Source organism: Coregonus lavaretus (genome assembly GCF_964263955.1).
Source record: "Coregonus lavaretus genome assembly, chromosome: 38".
In the NCBI taxonomy this organism is placed as follows: domain Eukaryota; kingdom Metazoa; phylum Chordata; class Actinopteri; order Salmoniformes; family Salmonidae; genus Coregonus; species Coregonus lavaretus.
The window spans coordinates 21,714,773-21,729,043 of NC_140025.1; the positions used below are offsets into that span (position 1 = coordinate 21,714,773).

At 41.9% G+C, this 14,271-nt stretch overlaps 1 protein-coding gene across 2 annotated transcripts in view; it reads left to right on the forward strand.

Moving 5' to 3' along the window:
- The first annotated feature begins 25 nt into the window (after nucleotides 1–25).
- The window catches only part of LOC311112388 (alkaline ceramidase 2-like), a 43,319-nt gene continuing 29,073 nt past the window's right edge, over nucleotides 26–14,271 (forward strand). Inside the window, exons 1-3 of one of the 2 annotated variants that reach the window (XM_084155495.1) lie at nucleotides 26–380; nucleotides 927–1,041; nucleotides 9,873–10,014. In XM_084155495.1, the coding sequence (XP_084011621.1) occupies nucleotides 273–380; nucleotides 927–1,041; nucleotides 9,873–10,014 (365 nt within the window). In that variant the 5' untranslated portion in view covers nucleotides 26–272. The remainder of the gene's footprint in view (nucleotides 381–926; nucleotides 1,042–9,872; nucleotides 10,015–14,271) is intronic. The other variant, XM_084155496.1, reaches the window with a different exon arrangement.

Sequence of the window (14,271 nt, forward strand, 5' to 3'; positions counted from 1 at the left end):
TGGATCCCAACTGCCGTTAAACCTCATCGAAGAAGAAGAAGAAAAGGAAGACGCACTCTGGCACTTTGTTGAGAGCAGCGTTGCACGACAATCTTGCATTGGGATATATCGGTGATTTAAAATGCGATTGAATTTGGATGCACTTTGTATACAACTACGTGTCTCAAATTCTAGTAATTGATCATATAGCGGTCCACAGCTGATTAGATCGTCGACTGCTTTATCTCAATAGTGGCTGCGGAGTCCTGTCCATTACTAGAACTAGTCGAGACATGACTAATCCTATGTTTTGGGACCAACTACAAGCTGGTAGCTCCGAGGTGGACTGGTGTGAAGGCAATTACCTTATTTACCCTAGTATTGCAGAGTTTTATAACACGGTTAGTCATTTATCTTTAAGACAATATTGTAATATGTTTTGTGACAGCCATTGCTTAGTGCCTTTGTGTCAATATTTGGTAATGGGATGCCCTTGCTTTTCTGCATGGCACTGCTTCCCTTTATTTAGTCTATTGGGATTTCGTTTGAATGTTACTACCCCAGATTGGTAGTCGACACATCCTCACTGTTGAACAGTTAGATTTTTAGGACATAGAAAGGGGTAAAGAACACACAGGCGCATTGGCACCTCATATCTGGTTCAACAGCTGTCAGCTACTATCAGTGCAGAGTTCTTTTTGTTGCCTATCAAGAAAACATATTGGGATTTAGATTAAACATTTTCATATTGTTCAATAGGCCTAGGCCTACCTCCTTGTATTCATCTCCATACTATGGCTATGTGTTCCTAAAGATCCCAAAAATCTGTTGAAATACAGAGTGAAATTAATGGATGTGTGTATTGTATTTGTAACAAGCATATCACTTGCTTGGCCTACAATTCTGCTCACATTTTCATTCCCTTCATTTTTTTTTCTTCATTTCAGATCAGCAACATCTTGTTTTTTGTTTTACCGCCTATATTAATGTGCTTGTTCCGCCAGTACGCAACACATTTCAACAGTGGAATATATCTCATTTGGATTCTACTGGTTGTGATTGGTGAGTTGTTTTGACAAAGCATGATGATTCCTTCAGTTACTCGCCTCTGCTTTGATTTGTGTGTGGCCTGAACCTAATCTTATTTTAAGAGCACTCATACTTATAGGTTTACGTCTGAAAAAAGGTGCTCTAAATATTATGAGCACAGAAATATCACATTTACATAAGTATTCAGACCTTTTACTCAGTACTTTGTTGAAGCACCTTTGGCAGTGATTAGTCTTCTTGGGTATGACGCTACAAGCTTGGCACACCTCTATTTGGGGAGTTTCTCCCATTCTTCTCTGCAGATCCTCTTAAGCTCTGTCAGGTTGGATCACTGCACAGCTATTTTCGATCGGGTTCAAGTCCGTGCTCTGGCTGGGCCACTCAAGGACCTTCAGAGACTTGTCCTGAAGCCACTCTTGCGTTGTCTTGTCTGTGTGCTTAGGGTTGTTCTCCTGTTGGAAGGTGAACCTTCGCCCCAGTCTGAGGTCCTGAGCGCTCTGGAGCAGGTTTTCATCAAGGATCTCTCTGTTCATCTTTCCCTCTGTCAGAGTGACCATCGGGTTCTTGAAAACCTCCCTGACCAAGACTCTGGGTCTTCCATTTCTGTGGCGGTCCTCATGAGAACCAGTTTCATCATAGCGCTTGATGGTTTTTGCTACTGCACTTGAAGAAACTTCCCGTATTGACTGACCTTCATGTCTTAAAGTAATGACTTTCGTTTCTCTTTGCTTATTTGAGCTGTTCTTGCCATAATATGGACTTGGTATTTTACCAAATAGGGCTATCTTCTGTATACTCCGGCTGTAGGTGCTTAAGTGTAGAGTGTGCAATCATCAGCATACATAGTCATTTTAGCTGCTTTTGTAAGACATTTGGCATTACTTTGTAAAAATAGAGAAGAGTAATATCCCAAGACAACTGCCCTGAGGGATACCACACTGTACATATCTCATGTTAGAGTAGCTTCCATTGAAGAGTAACTCTCCAACCATGTGATGGCAGGTGATGTAAAGCCATAACAAGTTAGTTTTTTAATAACACATTTTGATCAATAACATCAAAGGCTGCACTGAAATCTAACAATACAACTATAATCTTATTATCAATTTCATTTAGCTAATCATCAGTCATCAGTCAGTGCAGTACAAGTTGAGTGCCCTTCCCTATATGCATGCTGAAAGTCAGTAGTTCACTTGTTCTTAAAAAAAAATCTCTCCATCAGTTTACTAAGAACAGGCAGCAAACTGATTGGGCGGCTATTAGAGCCAGCAAAGGATGTTTTACCATTGTTTGGTAGTGGAATTACTTTAGCTTCCTTCCACGCCTGTGGACAGACAATCGTTTAGGCTTTGGTAAAAGACATGGCAAATATGGGTGGCAATACAGTCTGCTACCATTCTCAATAGTTTCCCTTCTAGGTTGTCTGTACCTGGTGGCTTATCATTATTGATGGATAACAACCGTTTTTCCACCTCTTCCACAAAAACTTGCCAAATTCAAAACGGAAATCCTTCTCTTTCATTATTAGATCTTCAATATACAGATATGATGGTTCACTGTTCAATGTTGTCATTTCACTTCTCAGTTTGTCCACTTTACTGGAGAAATAGTAATTGAAATGATTGGCTGTATCAAAAGGTTTGGTCATAAATGACCCATCAACTTCAATAAACAATGGAGATTAATTGGGTTTTCTGCTCATGATATCATTTTAAGGTTTGAGGTCAAAACACACTCTTATGTCTCCATTCGCTTTTGGGGCGACCACCATTCCGGAGCACCATTCTGTGGGCTCTGTCACTTTGTTATGACATCCATGTTCTCCATCCTGCCCAGTTCTTCATAAACTTTTTCTCTTGAGCGGAACACGTCGTGGTGCTGAAAGAGCACAGGGTGTGGCTCCATCTTTAAGCTCTATCTTGTATGAATCTTGGGAGTTTCCCCAGTCCTGGAAAGATGGATTCTGTGCAGTAACTGTAGGGCCTCTATGGCTGGTATGCCTAGGAGTGGTTGTGTCAGTCCTGCTACGATGTACACCTCTTGTTCTGTGCTGTACCCTTTTTATTATCAGCTTGCTCTTACAGCAGCCTTTCACGTCAAGCAGATTTAGCCCCGGCCCGTATAGCATCTTGGTTGGTCTCACCAGACTGCCATCTTGTTGTTGTTTGAAGTATTTCTCTGGTATGGCTGTCACAGCTGCTCCTGTGTTGAGTTTGAAGCTGATGATTTCCCCATTCAGATACATTTTCTCCATCCACAGCTGTGTACCTTGTGAGGACAATAAACCTAGGAAAGCAAAGTCTTGTGATTCGGTGCTGGGCTGTGACTTTGTGTACAACTTGACAGAACGACAGACTGCTGCATAATGTCCCGTTTTGCGACACTTTCTGCACTCAGCCTCCTTGGCTGGACAGTCCTTCCATCCATGCTCTCGTCCTCCACATCTTTTGCACTCCTTTTCAGTTGGATTTCATTTTGTTTTGCCTTTTGTATGGTTTCTGTGCACTTTGTTGGAATTTGTTCCTATTATTAAATTGTGCTTTGGTGGTGTCCATATTTGTTGTGGTTTCTCCTACTACTGCATTACTGTGCAGTAATGTTTGCTGTTTCTTTACAGTTTCACTTTGTCTGACTCTTTGAATAGCTTTTGCAAGTGTCACGTCTGAGTCTAACTGAAGCTGTTCTGAGTCTGACAGCCTCCTGTCTTTTATTCCAACAATTCTCTCTTATCAGTTCTTCCTTGTGCATTCCAAAGTTACAATGCTCAGCCAGATGTGTACAACTGTGATGAATGCCTCTGCTCTCTCTCCTTTATCTTGACATCTCATGTTGAATTGAGCGCTCTCAAAAATAATATTGTTTTCCTACACAGTGCTTCTCAAATGCTCCTTTTACAGCATCATACTTTTTATCTGCATCAGTCAATAGCAATGCTCCCAGAATATAATCTGCGGCATCCCCCATAGAATATACAGTAATTCAGAAAGTATTCATACCCTTTGACTTATTCCACATTTTGTGTTACAGCCTGAATTCAAAATTGATAAAAAAAAATAAAAAAAATGTCACCCATCTACACACAATCCCCATAATGAAAAGGCACATTTATTGAAAATGAAATACAGAAATATCTGATTTACATAAGTATTTACACCCGTAAGTCAATACATGTTAGAATCACCTTTGGTAGTGATTATAGCAGTGAGTCTTTCTGGGTAAGTCTCTAAGAGCTTTGCACACCTGGATTGTACAATATCTGCTTTTTTAAATTATTTAAGCTCTGTCAATTTGTTTGTTGATCATTGCTAGACAGCCATTTTCAAGTTTTGCCATAGATTTACAAGCCGATATATATGTCAACTGTAACTAGGCCACTCGGGAACATTCAATGTCGTCTTGTAAGCAACTCCAGTGTATATTGGCCTTGTGTTTTAGGTTATTGTCCTGCTGAAAGGTGAATTTGTCTCCCAGTGTCTGTTTGAAAGCACTGAACCAGGATTTCCGGGATGCTGACCTTCTTGGCAGAGTTGCAAAGAAAAAGCCATATCTCAGACTGGCCAATAAAAAGAAAGGATTAAGATGGGCAGTCTGAGATATAGCTTTTTCTTTGCAACTCTGCCTAGAAGGTCAGCATCCCGGAGTCGCCTCTTCACTGTTGACGTTGAGACTGGTGTTTTGCGGGTACTATTTAATGAAGCTGCCAGTTGAGGACCTGTGAGGCATCTGCTTCTCAAACTAGACACAGTAATGTATTTGTCCTCTTGCTCTGTTGTGCACTGGGGCCTCCCACTCCTCTTTCTATTCTGGTTAGAGCCAGTTTGCGCTGTTCTGTGAAGGGAGTAGTACACTGCGTTGTACGAGATCTTCAGTTTCTTGGCAATTTCTTGCATGAAATAGCCTTCATTTCTCAGAACAAGAATAGAGTGATGAGTTTCAGAAGAAAGTTATTTATTTCTGGCCATTTTGAGCCTGTAATCGAACCCACAATTGCTGACGCTCCAGATACTCAACTAGTCTCAAGAAGGCCAGTTTTATTGCTTCTTTAATCAGCAAAACAGTTTTCAGCTGTGCTAACATAATTGCAAAGGGTTTTCTAATGATCAATTAGCCTTTTAAAATGATAAACTTGGATTAGCAAACACAACGTGCCATTGGAACACAGGACTGATGGTTGCTGATAATGGGCCTCTGTACGCTTATGTAGATATTCCATTAAAAATCAGCCGTTTCCAGCTACAATAGCCATTTACAACATTAACAATGTCTAAACACTATTTCTGATCAATTTGATGTCATTTTAATGGACAAAAATATTGATTTTCTTTCGAAAACAAGGACATTTCTAAGTGAACCCAAACTTTTGAACGGTAGTGTGTATATATACAGTGAGGGGAAAAAAGTATTTGATCCCCTGCTGATTTTGTACGTTTGCCCACTGACAAAGAAATGATCAGTCTATAATTTTAATGGTAGGTTTATTTGAACAGTGAGAGACAGAATAACAACAACAAAATCCAGAAAAACGCATGTCAAAAATGTTATAAATTGATTTGTATTTTAATGAGGAAAATAAGTATTTGACCCCTCTGCAAAACATGACTTAGTACTTGGTAGCAAAACCCTTGTTGGCAATCACAGAGGTCAGACGTTTCTTGTAGTTGGCCACCAGGTTTGCACACATCTCAGGAGGGATTTTGTCCCACTCCTCTTTGCAGATCTTCTCCAAGTCATTAAGGTTTCGAGGCTGACGTTTGGCAACTCGAACCTTCAGCTTCCTCCATAGATTTTCTATGGGATTAAGGGCTGGAGACTGGCTAGGCCACTCCAGGACCTTAATGAGCTTCTTCTTGAGCCACTCCTTTGTTGCCTTGGCCATGTGTTTTGGGTAATTGTCATGCTGGAATACCCATCCACGACCCATTTTCAATGCCCTGGCTGAGGGAAGGAGGTTCTCACCCAAGATTTGACGGTATATGGCCCCGTCCATCGTCCCATTGATGCGGTGAAGTTGTCCTGTCCCCTTAGCAGAAAAACACCCCCAAAGCATAATGTTTCCACCTCCATGTTTGACGATGGGGATGGTGTTCTTGGGGTCATAGGCAGCATTCCTCCTTCTCCGAACACGGCGAGTTGAGTTGATGATGCTAAAGAGCTCCATTTTGGTCTCATCTGACCACAACACTTTCACCCAGTTTTCCTCTGAATCATTCAGATGTTCATTGGCAAACTTCAGACGGGCATGTATATGTGCTTTCTTGAGCAGGGGGACCTTGCGGGCGCTGCAGGATTTCAGTCCTTCACGGCGTAGTGTGTTACCAATTGTTTTCTTGGTGACTATGGTCCCAGCTGCCTTGAGATCATTGACAAGATCCTCCCGTGTATTTCTGAGTTGATTCCTCACCGTTCTCATGATCATTGCAACTCCACGAGGTGAGATATTGCATGGAGCTCCAGGCCGAGGGAGATTGACAGTTCTTTTGTTTCTTCCATTTGCGAATAATCGCACCAACTGTTGTCACCTTCTCACCAAGCTGCTTGGCGATGATCTTGTAGCCCATTCCAGCCTTGGAGAGCTCTTTGGTCTTGACCATGGTGGAGAGTTTGGAATCTGATTGATTGATTGCTTCTGTGGACAGGTGCCAGAAATCCTGGGAGCCAGAAATCTTTCTGATTGAGAGGGGGTCAAATACTTATTTCCCTCTTTTAAAATGCAAATCAATTTATAACATTTTTGACATGCATTTTTCTGGATATTTTTGTTGTTATTCTGTCTCTCACTGTTCAAATAAACCTACCATTAATATTATATACTGATCATTTCTTTGTCAGTGGGCAAACGTACAAAATCAGCAGGGGATCAAATACTTGTTTCCCTCACTGTATATATATATTGGCCAGGGAGGCATTGGAAAACCTCCCTGGCCTTTGTTGAATCTGTGTTTGAAATTCACTGCTCAACTGAGAGACCTTATAGATAATTGAATGTGTGGGGTACAGAGATGAGGTAGTCATTCAAAAATCATGTCAAACACAATTATTGCACACAGTCCATAAGTCCATGCAACTTATTAAGCAAATTTTTACTCCTGAACTTATTTAGGCTTGCCATAACAAAGGGGTTGAATACTTATTGACTCAAGACATTTCAGCTTCTCATTTTTTATGAATTTGTAAACATTTCTAAAAACATAATTCCACTTTGACATTATGGGGTATTGTGTGTAGGCCAGTGAAACTAAATCTCAATTTAATCAATTTTATATTCAGGCTGTAACACAACAAAATGTGGAAAAATTGAAGGGGTGTGAATAGTTTCTCAAGGCACTGTATAAAAGAGTTCAACTGATATTCCTCTGGTTTTGCATTCAGTCCTGATGCCAGACAAAACCTCTCGAAATTCTGATCCATCTGGGCCATTCTGCCATGTTTGAGAAGTCAAAGGGGTCTGGATGAGTTATATGTACAGCTGCCATTTCTATTTCGCTATGTCTCTGCGAAGCCTACACTGCAGATTCTTGTCCAGGCTGTGGGGTTACCTAAATCTACAGCATCACCCACAATCCCAAACAACATATTAAACTGTGTATCCTGATCTATAAGTCTGCAGTCTAAAATGGATGACTATAAAGACATTAAAATAGGTTTAAGAGAGTTAATAGCATACTGCATTACACGCCTAGTGGACAGTAGCTGCACAGTGGCCACAATTCGCATAACCCCTGCCTCTCCTTACACAGTCTCTGGAGCTGAGTTCACCTCTGACCTGAGACAGAGCTGGAATCTAATTTAGAGCTGTGTGCCTGGTGTCCTGGCTCCTTCCTCTGTCTAGATAGGCCCTATCCAGTGTGTCTGCATGCAGTGAACACTGAGAGGATGTGTTTCCCAATTCTGGTCCTTTTGACCCGAAGGGCAAAAACAAAAATGTGCACACTTTTGGTTCCCCAGGACCAGAAATGGGAAACACTTCCTCTGTGTTCACTCTATGTGGTTCTGAAGGGACTGGATAGGTCAAGCAGTGTGGCAATGGCTCCACCTTGGTGAAAGAGCTTGGACAGCACACCATAAATAATCTTCAATGATTAATGTATTCAATGTAGCCTAAGGGCACGTTTATGCCGCAGGCATCCTCAGGCAGTGCACAGGGTAAATCTGAGATGGCACTACCTTGCCTTCCCATAGGCAAAAGGGAGATTTGCCACATTGTTCACACCTGGTTCCTTCAGATCTGGGGAGGTTAGAGTTTAGGTGGGTGAAGGGCTAGGGGTCGATGTCAAGGGGCTATATGGCTACCGATGATCCCAGAGTGGATTGACAGGTTGCCATGTTGGGCATTTATAAGGAGAAGTCCTGATTGCTGGGAAATTCCTTAAAGGGTTGCCAGGTTCGGGTGGTGCCTCTTGGACAAGCACTGATAAATACAATAGAGTGTCTGTTGGACCCTGATAACAAGAGGCCATGGGCTACCGACCAGTCTGTTCACACTAAAACTTCAAAACACTACACTTAAAATATGTAAGTGTAAAACTCCGTCACATAATGAGTTATGATGTGGTCCTCTGTAGCTCAATTGGTAGAGCATGGTGCTTGTAACGCCAGGGTAGTGGGTGCAATCCCCGGGACCACCCATACGTAAAAATGTATGCGCACATGACTGTAAGTCGCTTTGGATAAAAGCGTCTGCTAAATGGCTTATTATTATTATTATTATTATTATTATTATTATGATAAGGCCTAGGAGAAATTCCTGACTTATTTTATTGACCTTCAGCACCAAGCAGTCTGTCACACCATCTCAAGCCATGCTCAATTAATCATGCAAATCTAGATCAGACAAGGTGTCTACCTTCACCCTGTAAATATAGAGACCAGTTGAACTGAATGGCCTGTTGTCATTTTTGTCAATATTCTTATGCTCCTATGGAAATTATAACAAGCCTTAGCTGAGATCCACTTAGCCTGGTCCCAGATCTGTTTGAGCTGTATAGCCAACTCCTTTTGTCATTGTTATGGCATATACTGTAAATTGTCTATACAGCACAAACAGATCTGGGACCAGGCTACATGAACAGTGGCTTAACATTAAAATCTACTAAGTCTTTGTGCTTGACTTGTCTGTGCTTTGGCTCAACGTATTGTTATTAACAGTGTTCTCTTTCTTATGTTTCATTGAGAGACAGTAGTATTTCTTGTGGTCAGACTGAATTGCTGTGGATAGCTTAACGGCTGTAGGGAAAGAACTGGGTTTCAGGTGAACTCTCCCACTGTTTTCAATTGACCTCCGGGTGAAATTGTGTTTCAAAACATCCTGCCACTAATCAGATAAGTTTGATTTCTGCAAGAGGGCGATGTTTCCTTGTTTTGAAAGAACCAAGACCATAATTTGATTAGGGAAAATTTTTGGAAACTGATCACAAAGTAAGATAAAAGTTAATAAAATTAGTCTGAGGGAGCTGAGGAGCTCTGGGCGTCTGTAAATCCTGTGCGTCTGAAATGGCACCCTATTCCCTAGTCACTGCTTTTGACCGGAGTTACAGCAATTTCATTCATAATAATATGACATTTAGCAGACGCTTTTATCCAAAGCGACTTAGTCATGCGTGCATACATTATATATTTTTTGTGTGTATGGGTGGTCCCGGGGATCGAACCCACTACCTTGGCGTTACAAGCGCCGTGCTCTACCAGCTGAGCTACAGAGGACCACCTGTAGTATACCAGTAACACCTGTTCTCAACAGCTCCACATATGAGCAGCTGTTGTGCCTATTAAAAGGCACAGTGTTGATTTTGTATGCCCTTGTTTTGTATAGCATGTAACTTTGTGGTGTCTCTCCCTTGCCTCAGGTATTGGCTCCACATACTTTCATGCCACCCTCAGTTTCCTGGGTCAGATGCTGGATGAGTTGTCCATCCTGTGGGTGCTCATGTGTGCCATCGGCATGTGGTTCCCCAAGAGATACCTGCCCAAGATGTTCAGGAAGGACAGGTGAGTCAACAGTTTGCCTGGTCTCAATCCTCAATTCACTCCCTTCCCCTTGGCACTTAAGCGTCGATGTTTGCAGATATGAAGGGTCTGCAGACCTCCCTTTTGGGGGCCTGGTTGGTTTCAGTTCCATTAAACTACATGTTATAAAATTAAAATGTTATTTGTCACATGCTTCGTAAACAGTGATATGCTTACTTATGGGTCCTTTTCCAGAGTTAAAGATACAAAATTAAAATAAATAAATAGTGACACAAGGAATGAATACACAGTGAATAACGAATATGAGTAAAAATAACATGGGTATATACAGGGAGTACCAGTACCGAGTCGATGTGCAGGGGTACAATGGTAATTGAGGTAGCTACAGTACCAGTCAAAAGTTTGGACACACCTACTCATTCAAGTGTTGTTGTTTTTTAAAACTATTTTCTACGTTGTAGAATAATAGCGAAGACATCAAAACTATGAAATAACACATGTAGTAACCCAAAAAGTGTTAAACAAATCAAAATATTTTATATTTGCGATTGTTCAAAGTAGCCACCCCTTGCCTTGATGACGGCTTTGCACACTCTTGGCATTCTCTCAACCAGCTTCACCTGGAATGCTTTTCCAACAGTGTTGAAGGAGTTCCCACATATGTTGAGCACTTGTTGGCTGCTTTTCCTTTGCTCTGTGGTCCAACTCATCCCAAACCATCTCAATTGGGTTGAGGTCGGGTGGTTGTGGAGGCCAGGTCATCTGATGCAGCACTCCATCACTCTCCTTCTTGGTCAAATAGCCCTTACACAGCCTGAAGGTATGTTGGGTCATTGTCCCGCAGAATGCTGTGGTAGCCATGCTGGTTAAATGTGCCTTGAATTCTAAATAAATCACAGACAGTGTCACCAGCGAAGCACCCCCACACCATCACACCTCCTCCTCCATGCTTCACGGTGGGAACCACATATGCGGAGATCATCTGTTCACCTACTCTGCAGTTGTAACCAAAAATCTCAAATTTGGACTCATCAGACCAAAGGACAGATGTCCACCGGTCTAATGTCCATTGCTCATGTTTCTTCTTCTTCTTAATGTCCTTTGGAGGTGGTTTATTTGCAGCATTTCAACCATGAAGGCCTGATTCACGCGGTCTCCTCTGAACAGTTGATATTGAGATGTCTGTTACTTGAACTCTGTGAAGCATTTATTTGGGCTGCAATCTGAGGTGCAGTTAACTCTAAGGAACTTATCCACTGCAGCAGAGGTAACCTTCATGTCTTAAAGTAATGATGGACTGTCGTTTCTCTTTGCTTATTTGAGCTGTTTTTGCCATAATATGGTCTTGGTCTTTTACCAAATAGGGCTATCTTCTGTATACCACCCCTACCTTGTCACAACACAACTGATTGGCTCAAATGCATTAAGAAAAGAAATTCCACAAATTAACTTTTAACAAGGCACACCTGTTAATTGTAATGCATTCCAGGTGACTACCTCATGAAGCTGGTTGAGTGAATGCAAAGAGTATGCAAAGCTGTCATCAAGGCAAAGGGTGGCTACTTTGAAGAATTTAAAATCTAAAATAGATTTTGATTTAACACTTTTTTGAATACTACATTATTCCATATGTGTTATTTCATAGTTTTGATGTCTTTACTATTATTCTGCAATGTAGAAAATAGTAAAAATAAAGAAAACCCTTGAATGAGTAGGTGTGTCCAAACTTTTGACTGGTACTGTATTCGGAAAGTATTCAGACCCCTTGACCTTTTCCACTTTTTGTTACGTTACAACCTTATTCTAAAATGGATTAAACTGGACTTTTTTTCCCTCATCAATCTACACACAATACCCCATAACGATGAAGAAAAGGTTTTAGAAATCTTTGCAAATGTTATAAAAATACTAAACTGAAATCACATTTACATAAGTATTCAGACCCTTTACTCAGTACTTTGCTGAAGCACCTTTGTTAGAGATTACAGTCTCGAGTCTTCTTGGGTATGATGCTACAAGCTTGGGACACCTGTATTTGGGGAGTTTCTCCTATTCTTTTCTGCAGATCCTCTCAAGCTCTGTCAGGTTAGTTGGGGAGGGTTGCTGCACAGCTATTTTCAGGTCTCTCCAGAGATGTTCGATCAGATTCAAGTCCTGGCTCTGGCTGGGTCACTGAAGGACATTCAGAGACTTGTCCCGATGCCACTCCTGCATTGTCTTGGCTGTGTGCTTAGGGTCGTTGTCCTGTTGGTAGGTCAACCTTCGAACCAGTCTGAGGTCCTGAGCGCTCTGGAGCAGGTTTTCATCAAGGATCTCTCTGTACTTTGCTCCGTTAATAGATTCTTTGATCCTGACTAGTCTCCCAGTCCCTGCCGCTGAAAAACATCCTCACAGTATGATGCTGCCACCGTGCTTCACCGTAGGGTTTCCTCCAGACATGACGCTTGCCATTCAGGCCAAATAGTTAAATCTTGGTCTGAGAGTCCTTTAGGTGCCTTTTGGCAAACTCCAAGCGGGTTGTCATGTGCCTTTTACTGAGGAGTGGCTTCCATCTGGCCACTCTACCATAAAGGCCTGATTTGGTGTAGTGCTGCAGAGATGGTTGTCCTTCTGGAAGGTTCTCCCATCTCCACAGAGGAGCTTTGGAGCTCTGTCAGAGTTACCATCGGGTTCTTGGTCACCTCCCTGATCAAGGCCCTTCTCCCCCGATTGCTCAGTTTGGCCGGGCGGCCAGCTCTAGGAAGAGTCTTGGTGATTCCAAACTTCTTCCATTTAAGAATGATGGAGGCCACTGTGTTCTTGGGGACCTTCAATGCTACAGAATTTTTTTGGTACCCTACCCAGATCTGTGCCTTGACACAATCCTGTCTTTGAGCTCTACGGACAATTCCTTCGACCTCATGGCTTGGCTTTTGCTCTGACATGCACTGTCAACTATGGGACCTTATATAGACAGGTGTGTGCCTTTCCAAATCATGTCCAATCAATTGAATTTACCATAGGTGGACTCCATTCAAGTTGTAGAAACATCTCAAGGATGATCAATGGAAACAGGAAGCACCTGAGCTCAATTTCGAGTCTCATAGCAAAGGGTCTGAATACTTATGTAAATAAGGTATTTCTGTTTTATTAATTACAATTTGCAAACATTTCTACAAACCAGTTTTCACTCTGTCATTATGTGGTATTGTGTGTAGATTAATACTTTTTTTATTTAATCCATTTTAGAATAAGGTTGTAACGTAACAAAATGTGGAAAAAGTTAAGCAGTCTGAATACTTTCCGAATTTACTGTACATATAGGTAGGGGTAAAGAGACTAGGCAATGGCATATGTAATACACAATAGCTGTAGGCTATGTGGTGAGTGTGAAAGTGTATGTGTGGCGTCAGTATGCGCATGTTATGTGTGTGTGTGGGCGTATGTAGGGTGTGAGTGTGTGGGTAGAGTCCAGTGTTTGTGCATAGAGTCAGTGCAAGAGTAAGTCCAAAAAAGGGTCAATGCAGGTAGTCCGGGTAGCCATTTGATGAGCTATTTAGCGGTCTTGTTTAGCAGTCTCATGGCTTGGGGGCAGAATCTGTTCAGGGTCCTGTTGGTTCCAGACTTGGTGCACTGGTACTGCTTACTGTGCGGTAGCAGATAAAACAGTCTATGGCTTAGGCGGTTGGAGGGTGACAGTTTTTTGGGCCTTCCTCGGACACCTCCTGGTATATAGGTCCTTGGATATCCTGCAATAATTGGCTGTCAAGACTGTTCTGTTATTTTTTATTTTCTTCATGGCAATTCACTTCGAAGCTGTATTCTGTAGCGCCTTGCGGTTGGGTGCCTTACAGTTGCCGGACCAAGCGGTGATGCAGCCAGTCAAGATGCTCTCAATGGTGCAACTTTTTGAGGATCTGAGGGCCCATGCCAAATTTTTTCAGCCTCCTGATGCCCTCTTCACGACTGTGTGGGTGTGTGTGGACCATGTTAATTCCTTAGTGATGTGGACACAATACCATGCACCCACTAGTGGTCAAAAGGTTTTTGGCGCTCCATAAATATGGTACAGTACTGTATTCTGTCCAACTCCAGTACGTCATCAGAGTGCACTGCTGAACACTGTATGCTGGAAATGTATGGTTGAGAGGGATGAGGCAAAAGGAATGGCAAATAAGTCTGGTTGCATAACCGATTTGGCAAACGTATTGCAAATTGAGAAATCATGTGATAAATGACATAAAGAATTATAGTCAAAAGCTTTGGAGCACCTTAAATTAAATTTTGGGAAAAATGTCA